We start from the raw sequence: 17,078 nt of genomic DNA, 5'->3' as shown, positions 1-17,078 counted from the left end.
AAAATGTTTGGAAACCACTGGGGGGGCGCAGAAGAAAAAGTTTGGGAACCACTGGTCTAAACAAATGCTGTCAGTTTGTTTGTCTTTAACTCCCTTGTGTTTCATTCTTTGAAACGTTCTTGTGATAATAGGAAAAGAATTAAATGCTGGTGATTGTCTGTGCACATCAGAGTAGCAATGCTGGTCAGAACTGGTGCAGAAACGTGATCATTTTAGATGAAAATGTAGTTGTTTTTTTTAAATACACTTTCTGTCACAAAGTAACAATTCTCCCTTGTGGTGAATTACAGATAGACTAAACTGGCAACACAGGGTTTTTAATTCTCTGTGCTGATTTGTCAGATCTCCAACCTTTGACGTTAAGAAAGCCTTCCTTTGAACTTCCGTCTAATTGTGGGCCAAATCGTCATAGCAACCAGTATGGTGTCGAGTACTGCTGTTTAAAACTTTTATCTCTCAGGAAACTTGTGGTTGTGTTGTACTTATTTGTTTCACATATTTTGGACATATAGTTATTAGAAGCTAGAAGCACCAACCTCTTTGAAATGGAAGCACTGAAAGTGAGATGAGATGCAGTTCAAAGAAATGCCCATTTTTTTTGGATAGCACATGGCGAAGTGGAGAAATCTACGTGGGCCAAAGCATGTTGATGCAAATGTTCAATGATAACAGAGGAAATTACTCATGCTGTCTACTACTTTTGTAACAGATGTAGTTTGGGGTGAAGTGTTCGGCTTGAAAGGTGTTAATGTCTATAATTTCTGTTTGACAGCTTTTCCAGACCGCTAGACATTTTCTGACCACATTTCCAACACAAACTCTTATAGGTCGTAGGTTGGGATGACTTTTTGCCGCCTGGCTGTGTGTCACATGAAAAATGAAGCCAAGCCCAAAGCAAAATTTGCAAGAAATATGTAAATATTTAGCCATGGCAAAAGGTCAACAATCAGAACACATCAATTGCATATGAAAGAGAATCTCTCATAAGTTCAGACAATCTGCACCATTCATGCAGTCGGGGGCACATGACAGGCCTGCAGCAGAAGGATTAGGACGATCAGCTGAGCAAGACTCAATACCACATTGTTCCTCACAGTTCACCGCTTGTTTTTTCCCCCTCCAACTCTCCCTGCAGCTTATCAGAGGAGCCAGACCCAAATCTCTCCCCACTTATGCCTGCCAAACTTTAATCACCTACAGCCCACATCCAAACATAAAACTGTTAAGCCACAAAACCATGGTACAAAAAAAGTCAAAGCCTTCCGCTGTGCTGTTTGAAGGATCGGGGTGGTTTCGAATGTGGACTCGTTGTTCTAGAAAAACCCCTCATATTTGGTAAAAAAAAAAAAAAACAAACAAAAAAAAACACAAAGACGGGCAATTAGGTTAATCTGCTCCAGGCTTTAGATAACAGAGTACAGATCTGCCATTGTTTACAGGTGACATCTGCATCTGGGTGACAAAAGGCAGCTGTAGAACGGATCAGGAAGGGTGTGTGCCAGCGCTCACTGTCTCTGCTCAACACCGATAGCAAACATCCCGCACTGTTCACACACACCTACTCCATCACAGGTGGACGCGACAGTCCGGACAGTAAATCATTGGCACTATCAGAACATCAACATTCTAGGGTTGTGTGGTTTAACGAAAAACATTTACAAGGCTTATGATGGATGTAGTAAACATAATACGGTGCCTTGCTAAAACACAAACTTCGATGTATTTCAGAGGGACTGATTAGACAGAACAACACAAAAGTAAGTTAATATTTGTGGAGTGAAAGAAAAGGAAAATACAACAAATGTCTCCCTAATTGATTGGATCTGATCTTTGAACAGCAGTTTTCAAGTCTCATCAATTTTCTTTTATTAGATTAAAGTCAGGAGTTTGACTGGGCCATTCAAGCATATGAATATGCTTCAACCTAAGCCATTCCACTGTGGCTCTGAGTGTATGTGAAGGGGAACAGTCGGTGTAGATCTCTTTAGTTCCTCTAGAGTTACTCCTCTGTCACTTCTCTGTCCATCAGGACAGGCTCATGGTCACGTCTTGGTAGGTTTGTAGTTTTGTTAGGTTGGAATAATATCATGATCAGTGCTGACTGCAATGTTCAAAACTTTCAAACCTTTTCTGCACTTGTGTTCCTTGATCTTTATAACACTGTGTTGTCTACAAAAACCTTACAAGACCTTCCCAGAATATCTACGTTTGAATCTGACAATGAGAACTTGTGATGGTTTACAATGGACTGTATTGTATTTTATCTAGGTGTGTAAGAGTTAAAAGATCTAGATACATCTGGAAACTGTCAGATTTATATATATATACTGTATATAGACAATAATTCATATCTAAACCCTTCAGTTTCACAAGTATTCCAGTAAGATAGATTTTTTAGTTTGTGGTTCTATCCCTTGTGCACTGGGCAAAGTAGTCAAAATGCCTTGACGATACCAATATTGAAAAATACCTACATAACCACAAAAGTATTAAAAAAACCAGCATTGTGTAATCTGAATGTTGCACAGGAAGCACTTTGAAAAGCACCTTGAAAATTGACATCGGCAGCATCTCATCTTCCCTTTAAGAGAGGATCGGACAAAGTAGCCCCCCCCCCCCCTTTTTTTTTTTGCCTCCTCGCCTCTTAAATGGCTGTAATGGAGATTAAAAGCTCAGAGAAATGCTCACCTGGCACAAGCATCAACAGGCCCAGACTTGCCACAAAGGAAGAGCTTGCAGGTGTCCCTGCTTGACTGAAGCTGTGCAGAAATTGCGTCTGATAGCGGTGACCAAACAGCCACAGTGGCTGTGTTTGAGAAATTCCGGATTGCTATTTTTAACTTTTGCGGTGATAATTATGCTGTTTTTCTGCATGTTAGTTTACCCGAACCAGATTATATATTTTGAAATGGCAAAACGACTTTGAATCTCTGTGGTTCTTTTAATAGGATGAAACAGTTTCTCACCTATATAGAGTGAGGAATCTTTCTTCTTCACGTGATCATCGATGTAGGAAACTCCAAGGGGCTGCACCGGAGTGGCCCCAATCCCCAGCAGGACCTGAGCCCCGATGAGCAGCAGGTACATCATGTTGGTGTTGGCTTTGTTGGAGCAGAGAATCTCATCTTGAGACTCACTAGAGCTAGTATTGGAACAAACATCCCGACCCAAGTTGGTCCTGTGAATTTTCTCTATCTCATACTGCTTTGTCAAGAATTCGGGAAGAGCTGAGAGGAGAGCTCCCAAGGCCATCACTATGCCCCCGCAGCCAATCAGACGGGGCCGGTGTGCTTTGGCCCCAAAATAGCTTACGAACAGAATCAGTGCCAAATTGCCGATTTCGAAGCTGCTGGCTATCACTCCAACGTCGGCGCTTTGCAGGTTGAACCGTCGTTCCAGGGTGGTCAGCACACTCACCTGAAAGACAAAACGACAAATCTGAGGACAGGGAATCAAATTTATTCTAATAAAGAGGTTGGACCTCTGTTCTACTCATTTACTTTCACCACCAGTTCCTGTCTTTCACCAACTGTCATCCACACCCCAGTTTAAAACCAAGTAGAAACTTATCAGGAACAGGAAGAAGGAAGAATAAAAAAACAAAACAAAAAAAAAGCAGCAGATTTGTTGTTTGCAACAGTGTCAGTAAAGCCATCCCAGCATGTTTTTAAATGTTGAAAATTTAGGGGAATTCCACTTTTACTTCTTTAACATTTAACAAAGCAGCAAAAAGCTAATCCTGGCTTTGATTACAGCTCTAATGCTAACCTATCCTTACATTTGATTGAACTTTTTAACACCAGTGTTTCTGTAAACTCAAAGGAGATATCTAACTCAACATTTAAACCTCACTTCTCTTCACCTATATCAGAACATACAACATATGGCTATGATACATAAATCTCTACATGATAAATTTGTTTGGTATTTTTCAATCAACTTTTTCTTTCATTGCTTCACTCTGATGACAAAATGACCAGCGCCTACAAATACTCCACTACTAATCAGAAAGCCAGAAACCAGTTAGAGTGAGCTAACCGAGTAGCTGACTGAGCAGCCAACATCCAGAGTGGCACGCAGTCATTTTTAAGTTATAATGTGAGACAAGAAGAATACTGCACAGGTGAGAAATTATTTTTATATGGCATCCTAATGTTTAGAGACATCATTCCTATTTTAACAGATATTTTTTATTGATCCATGCAAATATAATAAACACCACGGGGCTTGTCATAGCAGAGTTGATCTTTAAGGTACACCCCAAAAATCTGCTTTTTGTGTTTACAAGTGTAACTAGGCTGAGACAGAATGAAGGGATTGTAAACAAATGTACTGGATGAAATAGATGAAAGACCTCCAGTTAGGAGCACAGTACAGTTATTTCAGCTAATGGGGCGCAAAGTCAACTGTCCCCTTCGTCCATTCCTGTTTAGTGTTTGTTCCAAAGATAACAGGACAGATTATTTATGTCGACTCACAACATGTTTATCTGAGTAACAGATTTCTGGTACAACTATGATCTAAAACGGCAATCGAGTGCTACTTCAGCATCAGGAGATGTGACAGATACTGACTAGTTCCGTTACGGTCACTACTTTTTTTTTTTTTTATACTTTCCCACAAAACTCAACAGCAAAACATTTTGGTATATTTCCTGGAAATCTAACAAGCAGACTGAAAAACATTTTTTTTAGTGAATGATAACGGCAAGAAATCACAACCCTATCATTTTTCATTTTAACGTCATTTTTCATCTGGAAGTGAAAAACAAAAAACAAAAAAAAAAACAAAAAAAAACAAACAAACAAAAAAAAACACAGTTGATCTTGGATCACATATATAAATTTAAAAAATGTTTTTTGGCACTTGTGGCCTTTATTGACAGTTACCAGAGAGCAAATGGGCAGAGTAGAAGAAATGCAGCAAAGATCTCAAAGTCAGGAATCGAACAAAGGACCGCCGCATCGAGTACATGGAGTAACTGTTCGACCGCTACACCACTTGACATCCCTATACAGTTGACTTAAAATTCAGTATCTTATTATGCTTCATATCAAGCCTTATTGGAAACGGATCAAACACTACATCTAAAAAAAAAAACAGGGGTTCTGTTTCACGTTAAATGCCAAATTCTTGTCTGAAGAACACTGTGAAATAAACTCTTACATTAGCAGTTCTGTGTCCAGCTGAGCATTTCAGCTACTTATATAGGCAACAGACAGCATCTAAAAATAACAGTAAACGTTTTAACTAAGTCCTGTGGAATGTGAAGGCTGTTTGTCTTGTTACATAATGATACAGGCCGAGGGTCTTAGGTAAACAAAGCAAAGATTTAAAACTGCACAAGCATGACAGCTGGCCCACTACTGAAGGCAGAAAAGATCGGCAGGTGATACGACTATCACAAATAATTCAGCAAGGCTTGTTTTTTTATTTTAATAGGAGTTAAAAATATTTTTTCTTCTTTGATGTGCAGGTGTAACAAGTGATGCATACAGGTCAGTGTTGCAGCTGCTCTCAGTCTAAGTGCAGCATGCCCCTCCCAGAAGTTCAAAGCAAACAGAAAATGACTGTAGGGAGCGTCCAGAGTCTTCCACTGAATTTAGGGAATGGAAAACTTTGGCCCCTTGGGTGGCTATTTGTCATAAATTAAAGTAAACAGAACAAGCAGGACTGGCTCCTCCCGTTGAGTCTCATCCCACGTTTGGAAAGCAAAAAAATAAAAAAATCCAATTAGAGCCGTAGTTGCTATGGAAGATCTGAGTAAATGCGAGTCTAGCTATGCAGGAAAACCCGTTCTGAGTACGATAGGTTCAGCATGTTCGTCTCTTCAGCTCTGACCTCAATAGGCAGGTTTCCAGGAGGAGTTAAACCACCATGAAGTATACAGGAAAAAGTAAGCAAATGGAAACCATTCCGTCAGTGGTCCCAGCCATGTTTTGCCCAGATTACAGTGGAAATGTTTAATCTGCTGCACAGCAACAAGTAAACTTTGTAACACTGAGCAGCATGTCTCATCCGAAAAACAAGGCACTTTCCCCTTTAGAGACGTTTTTTTTTTTTTCAGAATTCACCGGAATGGGCTTAATATACATAAAGAAAACAAGGCCTCCTGCAGCTGACATCCCCTGTATGGCATTATGTTTTAGCTCTAAGGCAGAGATGCTAAAATGATGCTATTTGCAATGGTTGAGCAGCTGTGTTTAACTGGAGCTGAGACTATTTAGAATAATTTCCTCTCTGTTTTATGAGGTGGAACTTACTGACTGTTGGTTTCCTTTACTCCAACGGCAGAGAACAATCAGATTAAGAATTAGTTATGAGCATTCGTTAGCACGAGCACACAAGTAAAAAGAACAATAATCCTAATCCTTTGTATGCGCTCGAAAAAATAAAACACAAATAGTGTTGTTTACATATAAAAAATAATTCTGACTGAACTCATAAGTACAACCAATTGTCCATTTAGGTTTTTTTTTTTTTTTTTTTTTTTTTTTTTTTACATTTACAGCTTTGTTATTATTACCTGTTGTCAAGAACTCTGTTAACAGCTGAACTGATAAAAAAAAAAAAAGCCCAGAGGCTAGTCGCAGTAATAGATTACTGAGGTGCGGTGTTGTATTTTTAATTTTTTTTATTTATGTCCTCATTATCTCAAACCTAAATATTTACTCCCTAGCCTAGAGAACCAATCGACATGATTATCCAATATACCCAATACAAACTAACATAACAAATAAGCTGACAATGGCAGAGTAGTGGATAGCTGGAAATGATAAACACGGTTTTGTTAGACAGTGAATGGCTTCCACATCCCCTTTCAGCGCTCAGTGGGTTGAAGGCTGCCTCGGTGTGACACGTCACTGAGGACATAACAGTTGAGGTCCAGGTGTTAGTTTGGCTTTCCAACTTGAGCTCTTAAGTGTCAGATCTGACTGTCGTCACAGAGGTGCAGCTACGCCCAACACACCAGAGATTCTCAGCAGCTACGTCTGGACATGAGTCATAGAGAGAATTTAGCACCGCATAGTAATTTTAAGTATTATAAAGAAACTGCATTTAACTAAATGAACCGAGATCAGAAATTTTATTTAATCAAAGTTAGGCGTAAACACTATGGGTGTTACAAGATCTTCATGTCTTTAAAAAAAAAAAAAAAAGAAGAACACAATATTTCTCATTGAAGCAGAAGTTTTGTTGAGAAGTGCGGTGTTGTTTCTGTTTTAGTTTAGTTTCATAAAAATGCAAAATGAATTTTCACAAATGTTTCAGCTCAGATCTTGTCTTAAGTCTATGTAAAATGTTGAATGTACCGATAAGCTCTTGTTAAACTGTACAGATGAGTTCCTCAACATCCCCAGTCAGTTTATATGAATTTTAATGTTCTATTCAACAACACTTTGTTTGTTAGTGTTGGCTAATGTCCATTATCTAGATCCGTTTAAAACGTCCTCATTTCTAATTATATTTTAGTCGACTATATAAATTTCTGCCTGTAATTGACTGAAGATAAGATGCTGTCATATTGCTGCAAACATTTTTAATGCACCCGAGCTTCTCTCACAGTTTCAATAACTGAAATTGATAATGCATAAAATCAAAATGACTCATTCATACATGCACTGATAAAGTTTTTTTTTTTTTTTTTTTGCCGACTTGATATTGATTAGATGTTTTCAAGCGAGCGGATGTGCAAATTCTGAGTGCTTTCTAAGAAGTTCTTCTGTGGAATCTTTGCGTTAATTCAGCAAATAAATGTCTGAAACGTTGACTGAAAAACACTAAATGTGCTGCTGATTTCTTGATAAAGGTAGTTATTATAAGTCCGTCCGAAAATAGAATTTCCCTAACCTTTATCAGATTTTTTTTTTTTTTTTTTTTTTTTTACTAAACTCAAAACAAAGTTAGTCAGTGAACATGAGGTTCGCTACAGACTGTACTGCACAATTTTCACCAATATGAGGACAGTCATCTTCATCACTGCACATCTTTTGTCCCCGTCACCATTATGGATCTGTAGTTTAAGTTGTTTTGCACACAACTTCTTCAGGTGCGAAAGGGTCAGCCATTAGATGTTAAATAACAACCATGCCATGGAGAAATTATATATCTCAGTGCATACAAATTAAAGTAATTTTCTATCATTTACTCAATCTAATGTAAGAAACATTAGTTATTTTAATGATAAAATTATTATCACCTAAGAAGGGGTAGTTTTGAGTTATTCTGGATCTACTTTGTCATCTTGACTAATCAGTCAATTGGTCCAAACAAGCACCAGAACAAAAATTAATGGAAATAAGGTTAAATGCAACGTTTACTTTTTAGAATAAATAATTAAAAATAAAGTATACATTCAAATGTTGGTACTCTCTTATACCACTTACTTCAATATTTTAAGAAAACACCTGCAAAAAAAATGAGGAATTGACAAAGATGAAGTGGCCGTGCGCAGAATGAAATGATATGCTTTGGTGTAGAGGTGATCAGGAATGAAACGGTATTAATGGTGTCAGATACTTGGGATATGTGTTGTCATTGGTTTGGCCAACACAATTTGTTTACTAACTCAAAAGGATTCACTACTTGCAATCTAAAGTATCAGGAGTCGGTTGTTAGCTTTCTTTCAATTATTATTTTTATATATATATATATATATATATATATATATATATATATATATATATATATATATATATATATATATATAAAAGCTCAAAAAACAGCAGTCTAACTCTTTACTTTTTGTCTGTTTTGTTTCACCGTTGCACTCAAGCTGCTATATCGGGATACTTAGGACGATGCTGGTTGTCTTTAGGAGCTCACAGGAAGGGAAGAAGCCATAAATGTTGAACTTTCCCTCTCTGGTGCCAGCAAACTCTCTTACTGTAAGCACAATGATCCAATCAGAGATGCCATGGTTGAACATTTAAGTCAACACCAGCTTTTCAGCTTGACATCTTGCCAGGTACCCAATGTCCTGTACATGGAAAGGAGACTTCATGCGAATTAAAAGCACTTGTGTTTATCCAATGAGGTGACTGCATATCTCACTGTCTGCTATAGTTTTACAGTCTATTCACTGTTTGAACAGGTGTCCAGAACTAATGTGCCATAAAAAATAAAAAAATAAAAAAAACAGCCGCCAGTCCTGCTCCATCTGAGAAGCAAAGGCGGATTCGCTCTCCTTCTTGCTGTCAGAGTTATCACAGTGTGGCACCACCATCCTCAAGCTCCAAGATGCTCAGCAGGTCCACTTACAGAGAAGATAAGACGTTCCAGTCCAAATATGGCTGAGGCATTTTGGGTTTGGGTGTATTAATTAGGAGCAACCAGAGACATCGCTGCCTTTCCTCAGAGAATAAACATTGCTAATGTTGAGCCTAAACGTTCACAGCGGCTGCCAGAGGCTGCCAATCTCATCCGAGATGCTTTGATCAATAATGTGGAGCACTTTAGGGAGTTTTTCTTCCACCAATTCCAAAAAATAAGAACTTTCAGCATGCCTTTGTGTTTCTTTTCTTCTCTTTTTTTTGACATTTTAATTCAACTGGCATCATGCAGAGAGAGACAGGACAATCTGTAATCAGTGTGAGTAAATGTGAAAATGAAAGAGTTAGCACATGTGGAAGATTGGAAGGAGGAACAAGGAGGATTGGGGTCTTGACCTTGAATGACATTTTTGGTCAATTAAGCCAATTGGTGTTTTTGTTCTGAACTAATTGGCCTAATATCAGTACTGTAAATTATTATTATTTTTTTTTGTTTTTCTTTACCCACGTGACAAGAACCAGAAGCCAAACCTCTGTCCTGCGGCCGGTTTCTGGGTTCTGTCACTGCAACCCTTCAGAAAAGCCGAGTGGAGCAGGAAATCTGCAGCTGCAGCCTTTCACTGTACTGTACAGTAACAGGACAGACTCCTGGCTGCCCCGGCTGTGCGGTACTCACCAGGTACGCTCCCACTGTGCCCTGTGCCAACATGAGAGCGCACTCCGATATGAGGAAAATCTTGATGTTGGAGAAGCATGATGAGTTTTTGCGGAGAGCGTCGCTTTCCAGCATGTCGCCGCCACTGCTGCTCCCCGGGTCCCGGTGCTTCTTCACCTGCATCCCCGCCGCCTAGGACTCCCCGAGACACTCGCCGGGGGAGGAGGAAGAGGTGGAGGATGTTCACCGGAGGAAGACACCGACCGGCAGCTTCAGGGTTTCGTTTTTGTCTTCCACCCGTGGAGGCTACATCCGAGGGTTTCTACTTGGCGCCGCGTCTCGTTAAGTCAACAAATTGTAAGGCTTTCATCTGACAAGCTTGGGGAGCGCAGATCCAAACTCCGCGGGGCTCCGTCGCTGCTCCGCGGCTAAACATTGCTACCTCGTCGACACCGCGCAGAAACATGTGAGCTTTCCGAAGGCACTAGTGAACCGCCGGCATAAAAACCTCCGTCACGTCGCATGCTTGGGCCGCAGAGTTTTGTGGGTTGTAGCGGCCGGAGACGGTTCTCCTAACTCCGGCAGCGGAGGACTGACGGGGACATTCACCCGCAGCGGCTGCTGAGCGTCTGCTCCCCTACCTCCTGTCTCTGTTCTCCTCCCTCAGTCTGTCTGTAGCACTAACCCTGCACTAGGGGCGCTGTGGAGCATCTTCAGCTCTGCTCTTTTCGGAAAAATACAGAACTGTCCAAAAAATCCTCCAGGGCGCTGAGTGCGTTTTCGACCCCTGTTAAAGTGTTGAGACATAGGCATAGCAACAATGGATGGCTGTATATTGACTGAATGTTGTGGATGTACCAGGGGCATTACCAGACATCCAGCCACATTGGTGCCCAGACAGTCCTGCTGTGAAGTTTTTAATATGGGCAATATGGAGAGTTACCCAGGACTACAACAATTAAAAAGTGATGGATAAAAAAGAAAATACAATTTCTTTGTCAGTTGCTCATTGAGCTATATGTTTCTATTGGTATCCATGGTTTACTGTTGATAAAAGGAACACTATTATGTCTGTGTGGGACTGTTTTAGATGAAATGCAGGAGATCACGATCCATTGATGGAGACGAGAGAAGTTCTCCCAAATAAGCTTGCAAAAACCACCAGTGACTAAGTTTTCTATTTTAATGCATTTTTTTTACATATTTCTAAGCAATGTTTTAACACTAGTTATTAGAAAGTTCAGTAATTAAATACTTTTGTCATCATGTTGATCATTACTATACGTTTTTGCTAAATTGTGATCTGAAATTCTGCTCAACCACACGTAACCAGGTTGTATTCTACTTTGTTATAATTACACCAAATGTTTTCCTTTACTCAGACAGTTCCTCTGCCTGACAGTAAGCATTGTACCCACCACTCCGATTATTGTGAGCCTGCAGCTTTAAGATGGGGTGCCCCTCCTCTTCATTTCTTCCTCTGTGGTATTATTATGTTAAATTGTTTTGTGGTCCTCAGCCCATCCACTTTCGTAAACATGCTGGCAATTTTTCATCAAAGTCACTCCAGTATTAAAAATTTCATAAGTTTATTTGTGTTACCATCATCATAATACACATTTTTATCCCATTATGTGAATATTTAATTTAATTTATGACAATAAAGTAACAGGGATCGACTTTATTTTGTTATATATTGTGTAGGATCTGGAGCGGGCGGCCCCTGATGTGCTTGTTTTTCTGTTCCGTGCAGTCCAAAGACAACTGGACCAGACCCGTCACACCTAGCGGCACCAAGTAATCTTGCAATAAACGTATCTTTAATTCCAGCATCATAATATTACAATGGAAATTTTTAGAAATTTACGTTTTACATTTGTGTGCCTTTACCACATAAAACATTTTAAGGTTCTAAATCTTTAAGTTTTTGAAAAAGATGATTCAAATAAATAAATACATATCCACTGAAGACACGTGGAAGGAAATGTAGATCCTTTCAAAAAAGACTTCCAAAAATCCAGACAGGAAGAGCCACACTACATAAACTACATTGTTGCTTTGAGTCGGTAGTACTATGTCACTGTTTATTATCCACCAAACCATTCAACACCGTTGCAGATATGGAGAAAGAAATTGTTCCCACTGTGTTTTTCTGCAGCAGAGAAGCAGAAGTTGTGTTGTTTGCTCATCCTGTTTCTATGATTATTATTGGATCATCTGAGTGGGCACAGGATGAGACACTGCAATGGCTATGATGTAATGCAACCACATCAATTATGGGCTCTAACTGACTGAATGAAAACCAAATGTGTTATGGCTGCAAAGATTTTCTGAACATTTTTTTTTAAGACATGAGTAATATGTGAGGTGTGACATAGGTTTGAATAAAACTGGCAAAAAAATAAATAAATATTGAGTTACACAATTATACTAATATTTTAATTAATAGGTGTTTCTTTTTTTTGACTGAAATAATGAATGCTTTAAATATTTTCTTCAGTTGCACATTTTAAATCAAAGCTGCAGATGGGAAGATGACTTTCTCTCACTTCCTAAAATCAACAGGAGCTGAAACAAAGATGAAAGCTGAAAATGAGACTGGAAAGATTTAAGAGTCAACCATGATTTATCTCAGCCTTCTCATTCTCCGACCTTTTTGTCTGGCAGGAGTCCAAAGTAAAGTAACCATCAATTGTGAACACTTCCTCACTTGAAACCATCTAAATTCCAACAGGAATTGTTTAAAAAAAAAATCCTGGTAGCAGAATTATTTGCTGCCTCTTCTGTTCTGCCTGCTAGGAGAAAAGAACTATCGACAAACGGAGTGACAGTTTTAACACTGGATGTGTTATTCAAACAAACTGTGACAAAGTCTTCACTTCCAGCTGAGCAGAGATGTGAAAAACCACAACAAGTATGTAAATACTGAAAGCTCAGCTGAACAGTGTTATGGGAAATGTAAATCTAATGTGTTGTGCTGTGTTTTAAAACACAAGATAACGTGTGAACCAGCTGAAAAAGCCACCTGGGTGTGCCTTTTTGGTTGTGTGCAAAGTCTGTACATATATTGTTATGCAGAGGCTTTTCAATCTTTGTACCCACATTTCAGTCAGGCAAGAATTGATGGATTATTATTGATTAAAATACACTAAATGGGTACCAAGTCTTAAAAGAGAACATTTCTCGATGGTAAAAAGTTTGTAGGGAATTCAATTTCCCTGCGTCACTCCAGCCTTTATAATGCACATTTTTCCTCAGATTTGGCCTTTCACCTATGTTATCTGCTTTTCTCCTGGTCACTTCAATGTTATCAGACTTTAAGGCCTTGTCAAAAATAAACTCTTATTACCGCAGATGGTATCTCAAAGTTTCAAGAGTATGAAGAATGTACCTCGTCCTGTATTATTGTACCCTCTGTTTATATTAAAGCTTGAGCTGTGAAAAAAAAAAAAAATCTGAACCAACAGAAGCAATTTTTTTTGTTAAGGTGATATGAATCTTCTTACTCAGTAAATTTTAACCTCTGGGGAGCTTTAAAATGATACGTGATTAGTTATTATAAAGTATTTATTGATGTGTTGTTTCATGAAAGGGATCTTAGAGTAATGATTGTCTGTCTGATAGACCCAATTAATATATCCAAATTGTTCCAATCCTTTTTTTTATTTTTAACATCTCAGAACAAAGAAAAAAAAAAGAAAAGAAAAAAAAAACGATTAGACTCTAGGCCATAAGACCTCTTTTCCTAAGGCCTATATATATTCCTCAAGAAAATAGTTATTTGTTATATTGTCCTTCGAACTTTGAAGAGACTCTTAAAGTCTAATATGCTAAAAGTTCATTCCTGAATCATAAATTATTTCCCTTTTGCTCTAATAATTTGTAGAGTAAAATGCATATATGGCTTCTATTTAGGCTTCTTTGTATTTTTTATTTTATTTTTTTTTTTAGCTCAGTTAAATCTGTAAATAGTATACTTTAGCTTGGTTACAAAATTATGCAATAATTTATCCTGAATTTAGAGATTACTGATTAATTTAGGAACATTAAAGGAGATGTGTTATCCATATATCAGATACATCCCTTGTGATTGTGTCATACATATTTGAGAAATCTTTGAATCTCCCGTTGCAGCCACTCAGGGCTGCCTAAACATTTGTTCCCACAAAGCACTGCCTATTTACACAAAGCTCCTCCTTGGAGCTGCAGTCTTTAAGCTGACAGCTCAACCAGACCATTAACAGCAACAATTAACAAAGACCTGGTGGAACTATGCATCTGCTGAGGTGTCAAATTACAAAGTCAAATTTCTTGTAAGTCATGTTTGAAATATCTTTAAAAACAACTGAAGGCAGGATAATTACTTTGTTGCCCCACGCTTACAACCCACACCTACAAATTTATGGATGTTTAATATTAGAGAAGTTGCTAGCTTTACTAAGTGCCTAATTTGTGTGTGCTGAAAATAAGACAAAAAGCTGCTTTGAAAAAGTGAACAAGATTCTGTGGTGGCTCTTGTTTTGTTGAGTTCACAATGACTTTTGGCGTAAAAAGTCAAACACTGAAGTCTTAACAGTTTTTGTTAGTCACGTGTACTTTGAGGGCTTCAGATTAGCTCTAACAACACTAGTCTGATTGGAACGTGGAAATACGTGATTGTGTGCATGCGAGTGTGCGCGTGAGTGTGCTTACATACAGTAAACGTGAAGGGACGTGAGTCAGGTGGAGGGAGGAGACGGCTCGGACCGATGCCAAGAATGTATGAATGACTAGCCCTGCGCAGCATTGTTCTGCCCTCTGAAACAGCTGCTATTTATAGGATCTGGGAAAGGGTGGATGGTAAAATAGAGGGCCAGCCCATCTGCTGGAAGACACTGGGAAAATTTAAGGCATTGAGGAATGAGTGGGAGTACAAACAACACTGAACTTTGACGTTTCCTGTTTAAACTTTTGAAGAAAGAATTACAAGCACTACCTGTTATTCTGCTGGGTTTTCCCCGAAGAAATTCTAAACTGTAGCTTTCCTTTTTTGTAATTTTCTTTTTACAATGAACCATTATTCTAGACGTATTTTTAGGCAGTGTAGAGAAAGCTTGATCCGAACAAAAATGGATATTGTATTATAGGCTTTTTTTTTCTCTCCATTTAGTACAAATGTATTGCAGCTTTATTTTCAGAGCACAATTTTTTTAATGCATATTTGCAAGAAACCACAAGCAACATAAAGAGACAAGGCAATCAATTGAGAGCAAATGATCGTCAAACCAAATTCATTTCAAAATGTATAACTGTCTGGAAGATGAGTGCACTTTAGTACTTAAGGCTTCAGTTATTCAAATATATTTCTTTGAAACATGACTCCAAGTTATTGGCAGAAAATCTACCTAGAAGTAGTTATGGGTTTTCTTAGAGCCACAGACCCAAATGAATATAAATCTGCACATTTATATTCACTTTCAGTCCACTGTACTTCAGCTTGTGTCTATAGGTAAGAGGTACAGTAAAGGATTTGGACTCAATTTGTAAAACTACTGGATCAAGAATGTTATTTTGCTGCTGTCCTTTCATCAGACAGAAATTCCTTCTGATGAAACAGGTATACGCCTTAATGCCAATGTTAATTCCTTTATTCTTCTTTAGTCCTGTGGATCAACCTGTTGGGTGTGGATCCATTTCAGCTGTTATGATATATCTCTCCTGAGGCCGACTTCCCAGTGTGTAATATCATGTCTAAGAAAAAAGATTGACCTATGACTTTGGACTAAACAACTCAAGTAAAGTCAAGTTTATTTGTATAGCACATTTCACAAAGTGTTTCACATGATAAAAACATAACACAATAACCGACACTGAGAAAAGCAACAAACATTACATATTACCAATAAAGAATAGTCACCATCAAATATATTAATCAGTTTTCTGCTACTAATCAACTGCAGCTTTTACCAAGTGGGGTTTTATCCTTGATTTAAAACAACTCAGTATTTCTGCATTTTTGCAGCTTTCTGGAAGTTGTTTTTCCAGATTTGTAGTGAATAAAAACTGATTTCTGTTTCTCCATACTTGGTTCTGACTCTGAGGGTCAAGGGTGTTGTCGACCTGTTTTGGTTTACACTACTCCACGACTATTAGCCTTGCTTAATTACATTTTGTGAACTCTTTTCTTACATTCTTGGTCTGGACTCTGGACAGTTTATTTAAATTTCGCTCTTTGCTGAGCACAAATCCCCTCCTCTCTTCTTTTAGCTTGGACCCAGAGCTGTCTCCTTCAAACCAATGTCCTGTCAGTTTGGCTCCAGGTAGTGTAATGCTCAGCCAATGAGCTGCTGCTGAGTGGAGCTGGAATTTCACCCGGAGGGGAGCAGCCTCTGCAGAGGAGGGCATCGACTGTATTGAAAGCATATATCTATTTTTTTTTTTTTTTTTGTAGAAAATTCCCATAATTTTTTTCCTGCAGTGTCAGATGTTTTTCAGAAATCCTTCACGCATTTAGAAACACATTTTTGAATGGCAGACACTGCTCTCATGAACTCCATGCGCTGCAGATGGATAATAGTCAAAGCATATTCTGGCATTTGATAATTGCATCTGTTTTCTATTAGTGTCCCTAAATTCGTATAATATACAAAATAAAAACCTAAACTCAGAAGATCTGATCATACGTATTTAGCGCTATAGTCAATTTTCTCTCATTTTCTTCAGAGTGCACCTCAAACCTTGTTTTTTTTCTATAAACTTACCGGAGGTCGTCAGGACATCTACATACTGTATTAAAAGGAGAGTCAAACAACCCTCTGCTTGGAGTTGGGAAAATGTCACCAGGCACCTTTTGTGATTGTGTTGCGTCTAAATATAGAGTTCTGCTGTCTGTTCTACATTTTGAACCATTTCATGCCGCTGTGCCGCTCTCTATTTTTACACTAGCATCAATAGAGAGGGCAACGTGCTCTTTCAAAATAGAGTAACATTATCTGCACTGCTGGAGAGAGGGTTTCAAGTGTGGGACATGTAAAGCAGTGAGGTCCAGTTTCTTCTTGGGTAAATAAAGCAAATGTGCATGCTTCCCTGTGGAACTGCGCTTAAATAAATAGCACTCCGTTCCCCTTACTTTAGTCAAAGTTTTGTAGCGATCATGTTTGTTTCAGTGGGGG

At 38.5% G+C, this 17,078-nt stretch overlaps 1 protein-coding gene across 1 annotated transcript in view; it reads right to left on the bottom strand.

Annotated features, from left to right (window-relative positions):
- slco3a1a (solute carrier organic anion transporter family member 3A1a) overlaps positions 1-10,644 on the bottom strand; it is a 39,847-nt gene extending 29,203 nt beyond the window's left edge. The window contains exons 1-2 of the mRNA XM_015059825.1: positions 9,949-10,644; positions 2,967-3,417 (exon numbers count right to left, since the gene is read on the bottom strand). Of these exons, the coding sequence (XP_014915311.1) occupies positions 2,967-3,417; positions 9,949-10,110 (613 nt within the window). The 5' untranslated portion in view covers positions 10,111-10,644. The remainder of the gene's footprint in view (positions 1-2,966; positions 3,418-9,948) is intronic.
- Positions 10,645-17,078: the final 6,434 nt, after the last annotated feature.

Source organism: Poecilia latipinna, unplaced genomic scaffold (assembly GCF_001443285.1).
Source record: "Poecilia latipinna isolate Pla-1442-1.1 unplaced genomic scaffold, P_latipinna-1.0 Scaffold1660, whole genome shotgun sequence".
Lineage (NCBI taxonomy): Eukaryota > Metazoa > Chordata > Actinopteri > Cyprinodontiformes > Poeciliidae > Poecilia > Poecilia latipinna.
This window is presented reverse-complemented; position numbering and strand designations above follow the sequence as displayed.